The sequence below is a fragment of the Lichenostomus cassidix genome, chromosome 17 (genome assembly GCF_008360975.1).
Source record: "Lichenostomus cassidix isolate B80296 chromosome 17, HeHo_3.0, whole genome shotgun sequence".
Lineage (NCBI taxonomy): Eukaryota > Metazoa > Chordata > Aves > Passeriformes > Meliphagidae > Lichenostomus > Lichenostomus cassidix.
This window is the reverse complement of record NC_139497.1, coordinates 6,190,526-6,204,810: the sequence shown is the minus strand read 5'-3', so window position 1 is coordinate 6,204,810 and position 14,285 is coordinate 6,190,526. Positions and strand designations below refer to the sequence as shown.

Here is a 14,285-nt window from a genome sequence, read left to right as displayed (position 1 = left end):
ATTTTATAATGTGCCCTATTTACCACAAGTTTTGCAAATCCTGGGATGGAGTGTGTTATACAGAAATATAGACACCACCACCTCCATGATTAATAAAGGTTACACATTGGGGCATAATTAATGCAAAAACCTTTCTCTGGAGCTGATGGCGATGATGTCTGAAATATGGCACTGAGTCAAGAACTGGAGTCCAGGTGTCCAACACCACAAAACCCTGGCAGCAAATCACTCACCTTTCAGCTGATTCTGCAGCCCAAGTGGTGTAAAAAAGACTACATAGCTCATAAATAGTTCATAAAAGGTGGGTCACAAACCACAGAGAGGGGAACTTCAAATCCTTTCAGAACTACCCAACTGTACCCTAAATATATGTTCCTGTCAGAGATACAGAAACTATAAACAAAGCAGAATTAAGCCATTAGGAGCAGTAAATAATAAAAAAGATCAATACCTTTTTTTTGAGTTCTTCCAGAGACAGATGGTCTACCTGAAGGCTTAAATGGTCTTGTTCTCCTAAACAGATACTCATATAGGATGTTTGATCTCCACAGAAAGATAGTGTTTCATCTGCCAAAATAGCCAAGGACAGACATTATTTCAGAAACTCCATTTGCAGGAAAACACAGCACAAAATGCACAGGACTTTTCGAATAAGAACCTTCCAGTAAGTCTGTGGGAAGCCAGTTAAAATGTTTCATTCCCAAAATAAGCTTTCTGTTTAATTGAAAAAAATTTGTCCTCATATTTCTTTGTGCTTCTGACACACAGACATGCTGCATTTTCTGTGGCTGTATTTTCTGTGGTTATCAGCACGAGTTGTGAATGTAATTCTGAATTACAATTTGCATATTTAGCATTACAATTAGAAATAATTTTTGGGGAGGATAAGTTGGGCATGAATAGTTATTCTATTTTAACTATAGTCTTATGAACATGAACCCAAGATCTCAAGGCAAAAAGCCAGGTTAGACAAAGTTAATGAATTTATTTTGCTTTTGGGTCAAAAGAATGCAGTAATTGGATTGAAAATAGTTACTTATTCATTGCCTCTATAACTGCAGGAATTATTTATGTCTCAATAAATACCTGTTTATTTACAATATAAATGACAGTCAATTCTAGAAATAAATCTCATTAGATAGGGAGAAAGCATAACTAAATTAGGACAGAGAAGAGACATCCAAATCCTACTCCCAGCTCTGACACTGATCCTGTGGCTGCTGGGAGGACCCAAAACTCATAAATCATTACTAATTTTTCAGTCTTTATCCCTACCAGTCTCACCCCCAACACAACTGCTCCTGACAGCCCTGGGGTATCCACAGCACCCTCTGGCCCTCCCTGGTTGTTGATCATCTCTGGGCTTTTGAGGTTGGAAACTCTGAAACAGCTGAAGTTTACCTTTTGCCACTTATCAGAGCTGTCAAGTGATGCTAAAATTGAAAGTCTAAGTTGAAAGGGGAAGTGAACAGGCTTTACTGTTATTTATATATCCCCTATGGAATAAAACAGAAGCATCTTGTACGTATGCAGTAAACTATTTAATGATACCCACTTACATTATTCTTTTCTATATCTAAGAATATACTAAAAACATGTCCCAAGACATACAGTAAAAAAGCCTGAAGATAAGGCTATATTTAACAGCTCTACTTTTTCTGAATTACCAAGTAACAAAACCTGTGGCTATTTTTTCTTTCTCTGGAAATACTTCTGTTAGGAGGAGGTTACCAGTGCCTGAGCCACAAGCTCTTTGGGAAATAATTTCATCCCATGGTCACAAGTGATCGCAAGGCCACTGACTGATTCCAAGCCAGGAATCTCTGACTTGTGTGGAAAACAGTAAATTCTGTGGGTACAAAGCTGCAGGCAGCAGGAAATGATCCCTGCAGCAGAATTGCCATAGAATTTCTAACATTTGCTGCATGGAAATAGAGAAGCTGTCCCTCTGTATGTGCCCTGATTGCTCCAAGACACTCTGTTACAAATCCTCCAAATCGTCTTCTGTATAAAAAGCCAAAAAGAAAGCTTTTCACACCTTTTTTACTCTCAAATATTTCTTTTCCATCCCAGCAAACTGACTGTAATAAAACCACTTTAGTGCAAGAGGAGGGTTGGGCTGGGCATGGATACAAACCTTGGTGGTTTTTCATGTCCTTAATCTGATCTTGTAAGATCTTCTGGAGATTCCTGTTACCCAAAACATCTTCCTCCAGTTGTTTTCTCAACATGAAAATATTGTTCAGTTCCACTTGCAAGCTATTTATACTGAAAAAAGAAGGGGAAAAAGAAATCTTTGAGACACAGTTCAAAACATTTTGGTGTGCACTGGTGTTTTCTCCATCCAGGCTTGCACCAAGACCCATTTCCCATTCCCCACACTGATTTCATCCCACACTTCCCTCATTTGAATGCATCAACACAAACAAATCCCTGCATAGAAAGAGGAGATTAAATGTTTACATACACAGCCTTTTCCTGCTCTTTTGGGCTGTGCTGCCTAAATCAGCTTCCCCATGACAGAGCTGTTCTACCAGCTCCCTTCTGGGCAGTTCTTTTTAAGGAAAATCGAAATTACTAACTTCTAAAAAGTATGCCAGAAAAATACCATTATCACATAATGCTGATGGCTTTGTGTATTCCATTATGTGGTGACCATGGAAACTTCGTTCCCTTGCCACACAGCTACACCACATAATCTAATGCTGCACTTAGGAAAAATGTCCAAAAATCCTGTTTCATTGCAAACAGGGCCCAGACACAACTAACTGTTTTATTTCTTCATTTCTCCACAGTTTCTAAAAAGACTTTTTGAGTTCTAAATTGTCTTGATTGTCTCAATTACCACAATGGGGCATAAGTGTCCAAACTGAAAATTTATAATTTGTCAAGGTGAATTAATTCTTTGAGCAGCTTTGCCACTGAAGCTCTTCAGCATCAGCACTCCCCAGGCCCCAGTGTCAGCTGCCCCTTGCTACATCTTCCCCACACCCTCCAACTCCATCACCAAAGCAGTTCAGATCAATCTGTAAAAAGATTTAAGTGCTGAAAATAAACCAACCTGAAATTGTAATAAAATGAAATAAATTTGATTTAATAAAAAATAAATACCAGGGTGTTACTCAACTCTTTGTATTATTTATTTCCACATTTACTTCACTCAGTGTTTTAAGATAAATTAAGCTGCTGCAGCATTTCCAATCCACTGCACTGAATGCCAGAGAATTCAGGGATCTTTAAAAAAACTCCAATCCATCTTATTGTACAGGAACTGTACAGGAACACATCATACTTGCAGGAGAATAACAGAGTATTGCAGATGCACATTAATTAAAAGGCTGCATGTATGAAAAGCCTCTCAGTCAGTCTCCTGACAAGTGTGCTGTTGTCAGGGGTTCCTGCACAAGAAATTCCTGCTTTAACCAATTCTCCCTCATACAGGAGCTTCTTTGAAGAGAGAGCTCTCTTAAATGCTAAGCAAAAAAAAATTAAGAGTAAAACCAAACCAACACATGACTGGAAGCCAGGTAAGCACATTTTCTCCTTTTCATGAGTTAAAGGTTTCCTAAGAACAAGCACTGACTCCCCACTTGGAGAGACAAAGAATGTCTTGGTCCTGACATCCAGTAAGTCATTTTGAAAAATAACCACCCAGGTTGCTTAAAATAAATAATGCCTAAAAGAAGATATGTCAGCAGGAAAACAGATGTTTGCCCAAAATCCATGTCACTGCTGATGGCAATTAAATCCAGCTTCCTCATCTGTGTATCTGCAGGGCTTGTTTACCCAGTCATTCCCCAGAAGTTTGGGATTCAAGTCTTGATGAAGTTTACAGCACATTTCAGCCCCCAAAAGTGTGAGATGGAGGAATAAGAGCAGCTCCAAGCCCCAGCTTGGGGGCAGTGGGGCACAACAGGCACTGACTGCTCCATGCTGTCCACAATTCCACCCAGGGAAGCAGGACTGATCCTGATCCTACAGAAGTTCACTGCAGAACCCCAATGATTATCCCTGTAGTCCTAAGTTTCCTGATTTGAAAGGCATTCTAAGAAGAATCAGTTTCAGAGCCACATTGCTGTGCTGTCACTGCTGTGACACTCTCCTTGCCCACAGAGCAGGTGGCAGTGGCAGGTCACATTCTTTATATGAAATCAGAAATAATCTCCATAATCTGACTGCTATCACTACTTTTAATGAGTATTTTTTCTAGGACCTAAAGCAGGTTCTGAGCTGTGGCCAAGCACGAGCTGGCATTGCTGCTAAGTGCTTCACTCACACACAGATCTCATCTACTCTAGTGCTACTTCTCTTCATGGTTTCCAAACTATAGTGGCTATAAACCAACTGCAAAATAGAAATAAACATTCTCTCCAAACTGGCAGGTATAAGCCATTGCTTTCAGGAGCTGGCTCTCAAATGCCGTAAATACTTAATTAAGAGATTTGCAATTATAACAGTAAATTTTTTATAAAACATTTAAATTTCATTTGCCTACAGGCTAAGAATTTTCTTTATTTTATCACGTCTCTTCCTCAACTGCCAAGCAATAACAGGATACAAAGTAGGCTGCAGATTTCTTTCTAAATTGGTGTGTTCTTTGATTTTAAAAGGTTAAAAACCACTTGCTCCTGCCACCCTTTTCAATGCTTTACACTGAGAGTGTACTATGCAAACTTCAATTATTCTGTTTTATTTAACCTTCTCCAAAATCCTGCATGTTTATATTCTCATCAAAATTCTCACAGTGCCACTTTTAAGATAAGCATTATCAGTCTTTTAGGAGTAAACCATGGCAAATTGTCCAGTGCCCAAGAGTTCACTGCAATTTGATTTTACTCCTATATGCCAAAACACAAGACCTAAGTATGGAAAATCCAGCTGCTTCCTTTGGTACCTAAATGGAAATTGGGCTCATTTGAGATTCCAATCTAAAAAGAAATATTTTCAGAAACATTTAAGTAATTTAGATAATAGAAACTCACTTACATAAATACTTCCCTTTACAGAGACTACCAGAGGGAGTTTATAAACAACTGGCCAGAACAAACTAATCTCCAGTACAGCTGCACATTTTTTTCACAACTTCTGACTTCTGTCCTTTGAGTTCAGATTATCCCCCAAACCAGAAGCACTTACCTATCTGACTCCTTGAAGGTCTTCACTAGTGTAGAATAAATATTCTGTTCTTTCCTTAAAGCAAGAATCAGCTTTTCATATTCAGCTTCTTTATTTTCCTAAAGTAAAAGAACATAATGAGCTTATAGCATAATTTTTAAGTTTCAAGTCTACACCCATGTGTGTATTGCAGTATTTAAGAGAGGCTGCAGTCCCAATTTTCTGAACAGGATCACCAGTGCCCAACATGGATCTGAAAACCATGAAAACCATCCTTAAATCCAGCTGTTAGTGAAGGAGGCAAAGGCTGTCTCACTCTTCATCCACCATGAGCTGCTCACACATCTGAACATTTCATTGCATTTCTCATTTCTCAGCGTTTCTCTCAGAAGTTTCCCCAACCCCAACCCAATCATCCTCACTTCCAAAGCTCCAACAACCCAGGAACAACCTGGCAGGGAGTTATTCCAGAGGGGAAGAAGGGAGGGAAGGGAGAGCAGACAAGCCCAAGCCCCAAGCACACATCTTAGAACAAGTCCTCTCTGTGTTCTGCATAAAATTGGCTTTTTTGGGGTGAGGAGTTCCAGCAAATTCTGTTCCATTTCTGACCAAAAAGAATCACGTTGAGCCCCAAATAAAGGATAAACATATCAGACACTCCATGAGTCAGCTTTCTGCACACTCAGCTGGGTCACTACAAGCTGCTGCTTTGCTTGTGTGAAGAAAAGAAAATAGTTTATCTGCAGTCTTGCTCACAGAAAGGATATTATTATTATTATAAGAATAAACACAAACTCTTATAGTGCATTCTCAGTAAGGATCCACTAATTTCCCCAGACTTTTTTCATTCCAAAACAACCACACAGTCACTTTTTCAGCAGGAAGCAAAAAATGCAGCTATTTAAAGGAGTATTTTCTTGCACTTACTACACAAAAGTATCTAAGATATCAGTCATCTCCAAAGAGAAAATAACTGGAATATTATAGCAAATTTAGATGTATTAATATCAAGCACAAATACTGCCTCTGTTGAAGAATTATTGATTCTCTCAGATTTCTTTTTTGACTGAAAACTGAAAGGAGACACAAAAAAGGTACCACAGCTAAGGGGGAATCTCAGCTAAGGGAACTCTTAAGAGATACTAAATCATTAGTGAACAGATCATTAACAAGGAAGAAATCTACACCCAGGAGTTTTAAGCAGCTGTTATTACTCCAACTGCAATTCCTAAGGAGGAAATTGCGACCAAAAAAAAAAAAAAAAAATCAGCTACAACAGAATCTCGTTAATTCACACTAAAGATGCAAAGACTGTTAATTTGAAAAATTCAGTGTTCTGCAAAGTAAACAGCACAAAAGCAAGGACAACCGGTGTTTACTTTTAATTATTTACACTCTTACTTCACCGTATGCCAGCAAATATGTTAAATAATATTTTGCAAGTGTAATCAAGCTGTGATCAAATGACTCCAGTTAAGGTAACCTGCCTGGCAGGTGCTGCTGCAGCTTCTACACTGATGCTCCAGTGCCTCTGAAGGAGTGACCTTGCTTTTGGACATGTGCCTGAGCTGCCATCTCAAGGCTGCTGTGTTCTAGAGACATTTCCAGGTTCTAGTGCAATTTCTACATTAAATACTGCTCTGTATCAAAGTGCAAAATCCTGAGCTTCACATCCAGCGTAGATGAGCAGAGGAGCTCCCAGCAAAGCTGCTGACTGAGCACAAAGAAACACAAAGGCAGACAGATGGAGGTGGGTGATCCAGAGGCCATTAATAAAATAATCTCAGGGAAAAAAATGTTAAAAAGTACATCTTGCAGCCTAAATTAGGGAGTCTTATCAATGTGCTGGAATCGCAGCCTTTCAAGAACAGTCACTAAACATAAAATGCATGGGCTGTAATTTAAGTTGGAAAAGTTTGATCACAAACACTGACCAATGACGTAGAAAGCAACAGGAAAAAATAAATCTTTTGACTTAATTTAGTTGTTTCACAGTCTGCTAAAAGTTCTAGTGAACTCCTCCATATGTCTGATGCAAGCCTTGCAATTATTACTGCAGACACTACAGAAGTCTATCCTAATTAAAGCTCTTTGTGAAGCCCTGGCAGAGCAGTGTCACTGTGCAGTTCCAGAGCACAAATGAGGGAAGGGATGTCACCCATGGCTCGGTGCTGCATGAACAAAGCAGTGCCACACACACCAACCCTCTCCACTTCCCTGCTCCTTTCAGCATTCCCGTGTTAATTGAGTTCTCCATTTGTACCAGAATCTCAGTAAGCTCATGAAATCCTCCCAACTCTTTTTCTGCGTAACAGGAGACATGAGCTGTTTCCTAATTCCAAATGCCACAGACTACACACAAATTATTAAACTCTAAATTCAACTAGCTAGGTAAAGGTTAGCAAAATCACGAGGAAGCGTTCCTGATTTTTTCAGAATCTTTCATGAATAATAAGGATGAGAAGATGCAGCATGAACATCCCTTTTTTTTTTCCTGTACATTATTACTGTCATTTCTAAATAACGCGTAGGAGTGAATTATTTCAATCAACTCCCCGACGGTACACAAAACATAAGGCAGCTCTGTAACTTAAATAGACTGTAATGCTGTGGGAGTTAATGAAACATTAAACCTCTTGACACATGGTGTGAGGGAAAATGTGTTAGAGGAGATAGCTGCAAGACATCCAGGACCATATTGCAGTGAAAGATTTATATTCCCATGAAAGGAGGCAATCTAATACATTAAAGTCTATATTTAAGTCTGAAATACTATTGCTAAGCAGCACTGGTGGAAAACATAACTTATTTTCATTAAAGGTTCCTTAGATTGTAAGCAATGAAAGTAAAAGGTTTATACCTCCCCAATAAATAACTTATTGGCAAAGTCACAGGAATATCTGGTTGCCTCACTGAATGGTCTCGTGCTGCCAACAAACCTCAGGATCATTTCAAAATCTCTGAAGGTTAAACGACAAATGACTGAGACAAGGATGTAACCTCCATCTCTTCACTGATCCATCCATTCACCCATCTCTAGAATTGGGTCACTTCTTCTAACTTCTGAATTTCTTGGCTGTAAAACACATTTAACTCCAAGACTTTGGAGATACCAGTCAGAAGCTGCCTGACTCCCCTCATTATCAATGCTCTCATTCACTCTCTCTAGCCTATAACAGTGGCTAAAGAATCCAAACTCCAAAATTAGAACTTGTCATTTATCTTCCCTGGCCTGGCCAAGGCACCCAGCAGAGCTTCGGGTGTTGGTTGCTTTAAAAATTATCATTACATTAAAATAAGAACGAAGATATGATGAAAGAGAGAAAAGTTCTGCATCTCTCAAATCCATTTCTTCAACTTTAAAGACCAGTGAGGCTGAAGAGGCTGGTTTCTGTCCCCTCTGGTGAGAGGACCCAGCTGTGGGTTTGCTGAGAGTTGGTGCAGCACCACAAAGCCATCCAAGAGTGCCAGGCAGCCAATGAGAGCAGAGCTCTGGATAGTCCCTCTCCAAACCCTGGTGATTAATATGCCAAAGTGGGTCCTTACAGGAGATACGTGACACAGAGATTGAGCTGAGGGGACAATGGGCTGTGATTAGCTATTGTTCAGGCGCTGAGTGCACAGCAGCAGAGAATGGCTGTGATTAGGAGGAGGCTCTGGGTGATTGCCATGCACTGCCACTGCTCCTGGTTACCCACCTGAACCCACTGAGGGCTGCACAGGGAAGGCACTGTTTGATTCCCATTAATTCCCCATGATTTTCCATCCCTCAGGTGACAGAAGTTACATGCATGCACTGCATTTGTTGTGCAGAGCTGGAATTTCTCCCCAGCCTTTCCCAGACTGTTTTCCCTGCCTGCACATTCCCATATCGTGGGATATTCCCTCACTGGTACCCAGGGCTGCAGCTCCTTCACTCTGAGCTTGTCACACAACCATGGCTCCAGGTGTCCTTGTCTGCACCATGGTTAATTACAGTGCCCATCCCACTCCTCATCTCACCCCCAGAGTGCTCAGAATGTCACCCAAGACACTGCACTTCTATTTCCTGTGCCATTGGCTCCCTTTATGTTGAACTGCCTTGAGAAAGTCTCGTTAATGACAGATATATTATTAAAGAAATGAAAAAGCTTTCTCCACCATTACTGTGTACCAGTCTAATTATTTTTACTTTGCCTGATGCTTTTAGAAACCTTCACACACCAGGCTGCAAACAACAGAAAATGAGACAAGAAATGTACCTTCAAAAGCAGCCTATTTGTCCAATAATCTGAACACCACGATGCACTGATGGATCACTGATGGAGTCAGTAAGTGATTCAAAAATTTAACAGTACCTGACTATTTTTTGCTAGAACAGAAGTGGGGGGTGAAGGGACAAGGAACTAACTCTACATTTTAAGACTCTGAAATTTGACCTCTGACTTCAGGTGCAAGTCTTTTCAATTTATGGCATGAAATAAAAGAATGGGCATATATTGCCCACTCTTTTTTAGTATACATATATATTTCTGTGCAATTTCTTCTTTGCTGTAAAGCAGTTTTCTTCTTGCCCTGGGCATATTTTCACTCCTACCTGTATTTGTCCTCTCACTCCATTTATCTCTCGTGGTCACCAGCTCTGTGCAATCTTTCCCCTTATCCATCCAAAGTACACAAACTCTCCTCTGCACCTCTCTCCAGAAATGCAGATATCCACCCACTCAGTGAGTTATGTCTGCCCTAACAACCAAAAAACTCTCCTTCTTTATGGCAGGCAAAACATCTTACATGCTTCTGAAAGCAGGGAGTGTAGTGATGCCATATAAACTCATCAGAGCACAATACACAGTGAATTACAACATCTGAGTCCACAGTTTTGATGCCAAAGTCAAAATTCTCTTCAATTTGAAGCCAAGGTACTTATCTGCAAATGATCAGTTAGGCAAAACTCACCTCCAGCTCTCTGACTATCTTGATAATTGACTGTTGAGACTGTGCAGCACATTTCTCCTTTACTAAGCCCTCATTTTTCAGTTCAAGCTCTTCATTAGCTCTTAGAAGGTTCTTGTACTTATTCTGGAGCTCCTGCAGCTCTGCATCTTTTTCTTTAACCGTTACATCAAGTCTCTAACAAAAGAAAACAGACTGTTTTACAAAATGTACTCTAATGTTAAACTGCGAAACACAAAACCTAACAAAATTCAGGAGAATATCCAAGGATGACCAGGAACATGTTATTTGCACATCTTTCAGAAAGAGCTCAATTTAAGATACCAGAAGCAAAACCAAAAGATACACAGAAGCTTTCCCCAGTTATCCAATCTTTTCACTATTAAAAAATAAAGTCAAGTCATGCACCTTTGTCTCCAGGTACAGAGCAACCTCAACTCTGGCTCTGCATTGCTGGCTGAGCACCATCAGTACTTTTTTAACTCTGTCAAAAACCTGAGCAGGGGTCTGGTACCATTCAGGAATCTTCTCACACAGGTCACTTGGGGCTCCCAGAAAAGAAGATAAAATATTTCACTGTCTATATCTATTCTACTTTCTGCACAATAAACTGAAAATCAGGAGCACTTCAGAGCTTTTGCAACAATGACAATCCCACGTAAGTATTAGTAAAGCTTTCTTCCCTCTCTGTCCACACGCTTCACAAAACCCTAACAAGAAATCCTGTTGAATGCCACACACTCTATAATTATAGGTCTGTTCTGCAAATACACTATTATGAGAAGTGAAGGATTATCATCCAAATCAACAATAACTCCAAATACAAACGTGATTTTGTAATAATTCCCCATACAAAATCAAATGATAACTTTCCATTTTTCATTTCCAAGTAAGTCTACCTACCTCAAGCAGCAGATCCTTGTGATTGACACTGTCTGTCAGCTGCCTGATAACAAGTTCTTGGCTCTGCAGCTTCTGATTGCTTTCACTCAAAAGAATATTGTAATGGTGTTCAACTGCTTTTTCTTTCTCAGTCATTTCACCGTGTAATTTCTCTAGTTGATTTCTAAGGTCCTACAAAAAAAATGAAACTGAATATGCAGCAAATCAACTTTAAAGAAAGTTTAAGACTAACAACCCACACTATCACTGGAGAATGTACTGGAGCCACTTTCTCTTGTCATCAATGAATACAATTAAAGACCAACTTTTAGATAAGATGTCAGTATTTTCTTCTAAAAATCTAGGTTGTTGTTTAAATGCTTTTCACACAGAATGGCTGGACTCCAAGGCTGTTGGGAATATTATGCACATAGATGCTGTCAAAATGAACATTCACTTCTGAGTCAATTTACTCCCTGGCTAGAAATAGGAGAAAATTGCTTACGGGTGATTCAGTTTGTCATTTGCTCTTTTTCTCATCACACCATGAAAATTGCTGCACTAACACTGTATCACTGGTTACTTTGGCATCAAACAAAAGGTCAGAAATGTTAAAACTTTTTTTCTTGTGACAAGAACAAAAACTTCAAATGACCAATCAGGCCAGCCTCATGATCAGAAGGGATCAACAGAACTTGATCTTGACTCTGGCTCTGTTAATTACTTCCTGCAGCTCCAGGATTAGCTGCATTACCTCCACATCTTAGCTCTCCACCAAAGAAATATGTGCTCCTTGTCCATTCTGCTCCTAAACCACAGAAATAATCTCCTTCAATGCTTCTGTGCAGCAGCAAGTCCAAAGGACTCTGAGCTCTGTTAGGACCAACCTGGGATGCTGCAATGGAAGAGCAGCATCTCCTGGGTTACACCACAATCACAGCTCTCTCCTCTGCAGCCCTTCTGTCCCACTCCATCTGAAAATCCACCCTCTGCAAACACAGCTCTCCATGGCATTTCAGAGTCTGATCACCTGATAAAGCCTTGGGTTCAAAGAAACAACATCAAACAATTCCTATTCCTTACATTTTGCTACAAACTGGGACAATCACTACATCTATGTAATTATGAGATCATTAGCTTGGAATTAATAGTGGTTTCTCTGTCCTTCCACCGTCCCTCCCAACACCACTGTCTGTGTCACTTGCAACATTTCTGCTGGTTTGTTGGAAGTTTCAGCACTGTTGGTTCTGGGAGGCAGAGCCTCATTTTATAAACTTCTCCACTGCATCTACTGCACAGATTGTGCGGAAAAATCGAGGTAGAAACTTGTAACAAAGGAGCTATTGCCTAAAATTAAACAATTAAAACTTCCAGGAGACTTTATACTATCTCAACTTCTGTTCAGACCCAAAGAACCAGGTAACACTGCCTAGGTCTTCAAATAAATGTTTTCTATTTATTCCCCAAAAGGGCCCATTTGTGAAGTAGCATAAGCCCTTTAAATAGTTTGCACATATGGCAGTCACCTATAAAATTTACTTTTACCTCCACTGGGATTTAAAATTTAATAGTTGTTTCTTATTCTAAGTTCAAAGAAACAGCACTAGTGACACTTTAATTGCAATCTCTTTACAAACTGTTTTATGTCCTTTTCTTGACTTAATTACCTTGCCTCATGCAGGTTCACATCAAATCCTTAACATCACTTTATTACTTCAGTGTTTTATTTCTGTTTATTTTGCACATTAAATGCAAATTGTCATTCACAATGCCTTTTGGTTTGCTTTCTTCATTTTAGCTTCATCCCCAGGATTCAGCTAAGAAACCCCTAACAGCTCCCAAACCCCCTTAAATGTTATTCAAAGAATGATTAAGCTCAGACCTTCAGTTCTGCAAGCTAATTTTTTTCTGGTGCAAAAGAACTACTTGAAGAACTCAGAATCAGGTCCAAGTTTTGTCTAGATACCCAAACTCTCCAATATGTTCCTGTTTTTCCCTAACTGCTGCCTATAAATACAAACTGCAGTGGGAAGCAGTGCAAGGTCTGGTAATTGCAAAGGCTTTTGGCTCCAAGTTGTGGAGCTCTTCAAGTGGGTCACACCATGGTTGTTCCCACACAGCACTGCAAGTGGAAGCAAAGGATCAACAGCAGTGTTGTGACATCCCCTGCACTGCAAAGGTCACTCCCTGGCTTCTTTAAATGTTATTTTTATACTGCAGGATCACTGAGAGGCTTTAACTGACACATTACCTGCTACTAAACTTCAGAGGAACTCTTCTCATCTGTCCTGCAAATTCAAGTGACCAACATTGTGACTTCTCTGACTGAAAACCACAAGCAGCTTGAAGGAGATGACAGACATGCAGTTACAAAGATGCTGCTGCAACAACAGCACTCCACCCCTCTCACCTAATCTCAGTCCTCCTGGTGCACAACACTTGTCAGGTACAAAAACCAGGGTTCTGCTTTTAAAGCAGCAAAACTGTAATGGCCAAGTTTATGGAAAAGGCTGGACTGACAAGGGAAGCAATTGTGGAAAAAGTAAAAAAGCCTGAGTGAGATTTGCAATTTGCACATAACTTTGCCTCTACTACATCTGCTTCCAGAGCTCCCTAAATCCTTCCCAAAGCAAGCTAGAGGTGAGACTGAAAATTACCTTCTTTGCATGAGCTGGAATTCTGTAACACACCAAACTATCCATCACTGTAGCAGGTTGCTTGAACTCATTGACCACTCAAATTGTCTGGGAGAAAATCTATTGGTTTCTATACATTGACTTGCAAGGATAATATAGTACCTACAGCTCTCAGAGCATAAACTTTGCAATTCCCTCTGCCAACCTTTTTCCCAAGAGACCTTCCTATGATTAATGATAGCTGAACTAAGAAAAATGAATGTGAAACACTATAATATAGAAGACTGGAGCAGATGCCTCCCCCTCCTTGTCAGATGAAAACCAGGTTGGTGAATAATTAAGTTGTGAAGCTCCAAAACCTCCCTCTCAGGCTAAACTACAGGTAGGAAGACTAAATAATAAATTCTGCCTAATGAGTTAGTCTGCATTTCCCCAACCAACTGATCAAATATGAACATCTAGTAAATACACTCTAATTGTCTACATTTAGGCCTGGAGAGAGAATGGATATGTGGAGTGTTTAATCATGTAAATTTGAACAAACTTCTTGAGGAAGAAGCACTCAATCCCTGTTACAGGCACAGCAATGTGGTAGCCATGAACAACATTAAGGATATGTTTGCTTCTCACCAACAGTCTGTAAAAATATGTGTCCAAAGTTTCTTGTCTCAAAGAGCTTTAAGTGATGTTTAACAGCACCTTGACAGTGATGCTTCAAGT

General features: G+C 39.8%; 1 protein-coding gene across 2 annotated transcripts in view; it reads right to left on the bottom strand.

Annotated features, from left to right (window-relative positions):
- The window catches only part of CDK5RAP2 (CDK5 regulatory subunit associated protein 2), a 68,333-nt gene that overhangs the window by 38,910 nt on the left and 15,138 nt on the right, over positions 1-14,285 (bottom strand). For both annotated transcript variants that reach the window (XM_085077201.1, XM_085077202.1), the window contains exons 13-17: positions 10,951-11,121; positions 10,051-10,224; positions 5,137-5,234; positions 2,138-2,268; positions 452-567 (exon numbers count right to left, since the gene is read on the bottom strand). In XM_085077201.1, coding sequence (XP_084933327.1) covers positions 452-567; positions 2,138-2,268; positions 5,137-5,234; positions 10,051-10,224; positions 10,951-11,121 — 690 coding nt within the window. The remainder of the gene's footprint in view (positions 1-451; positions 568-2,137; positions 2,269-5,136; positions 5,235-10,050; positions 10,225-10,950; positions 11,122-14,285) is intronic.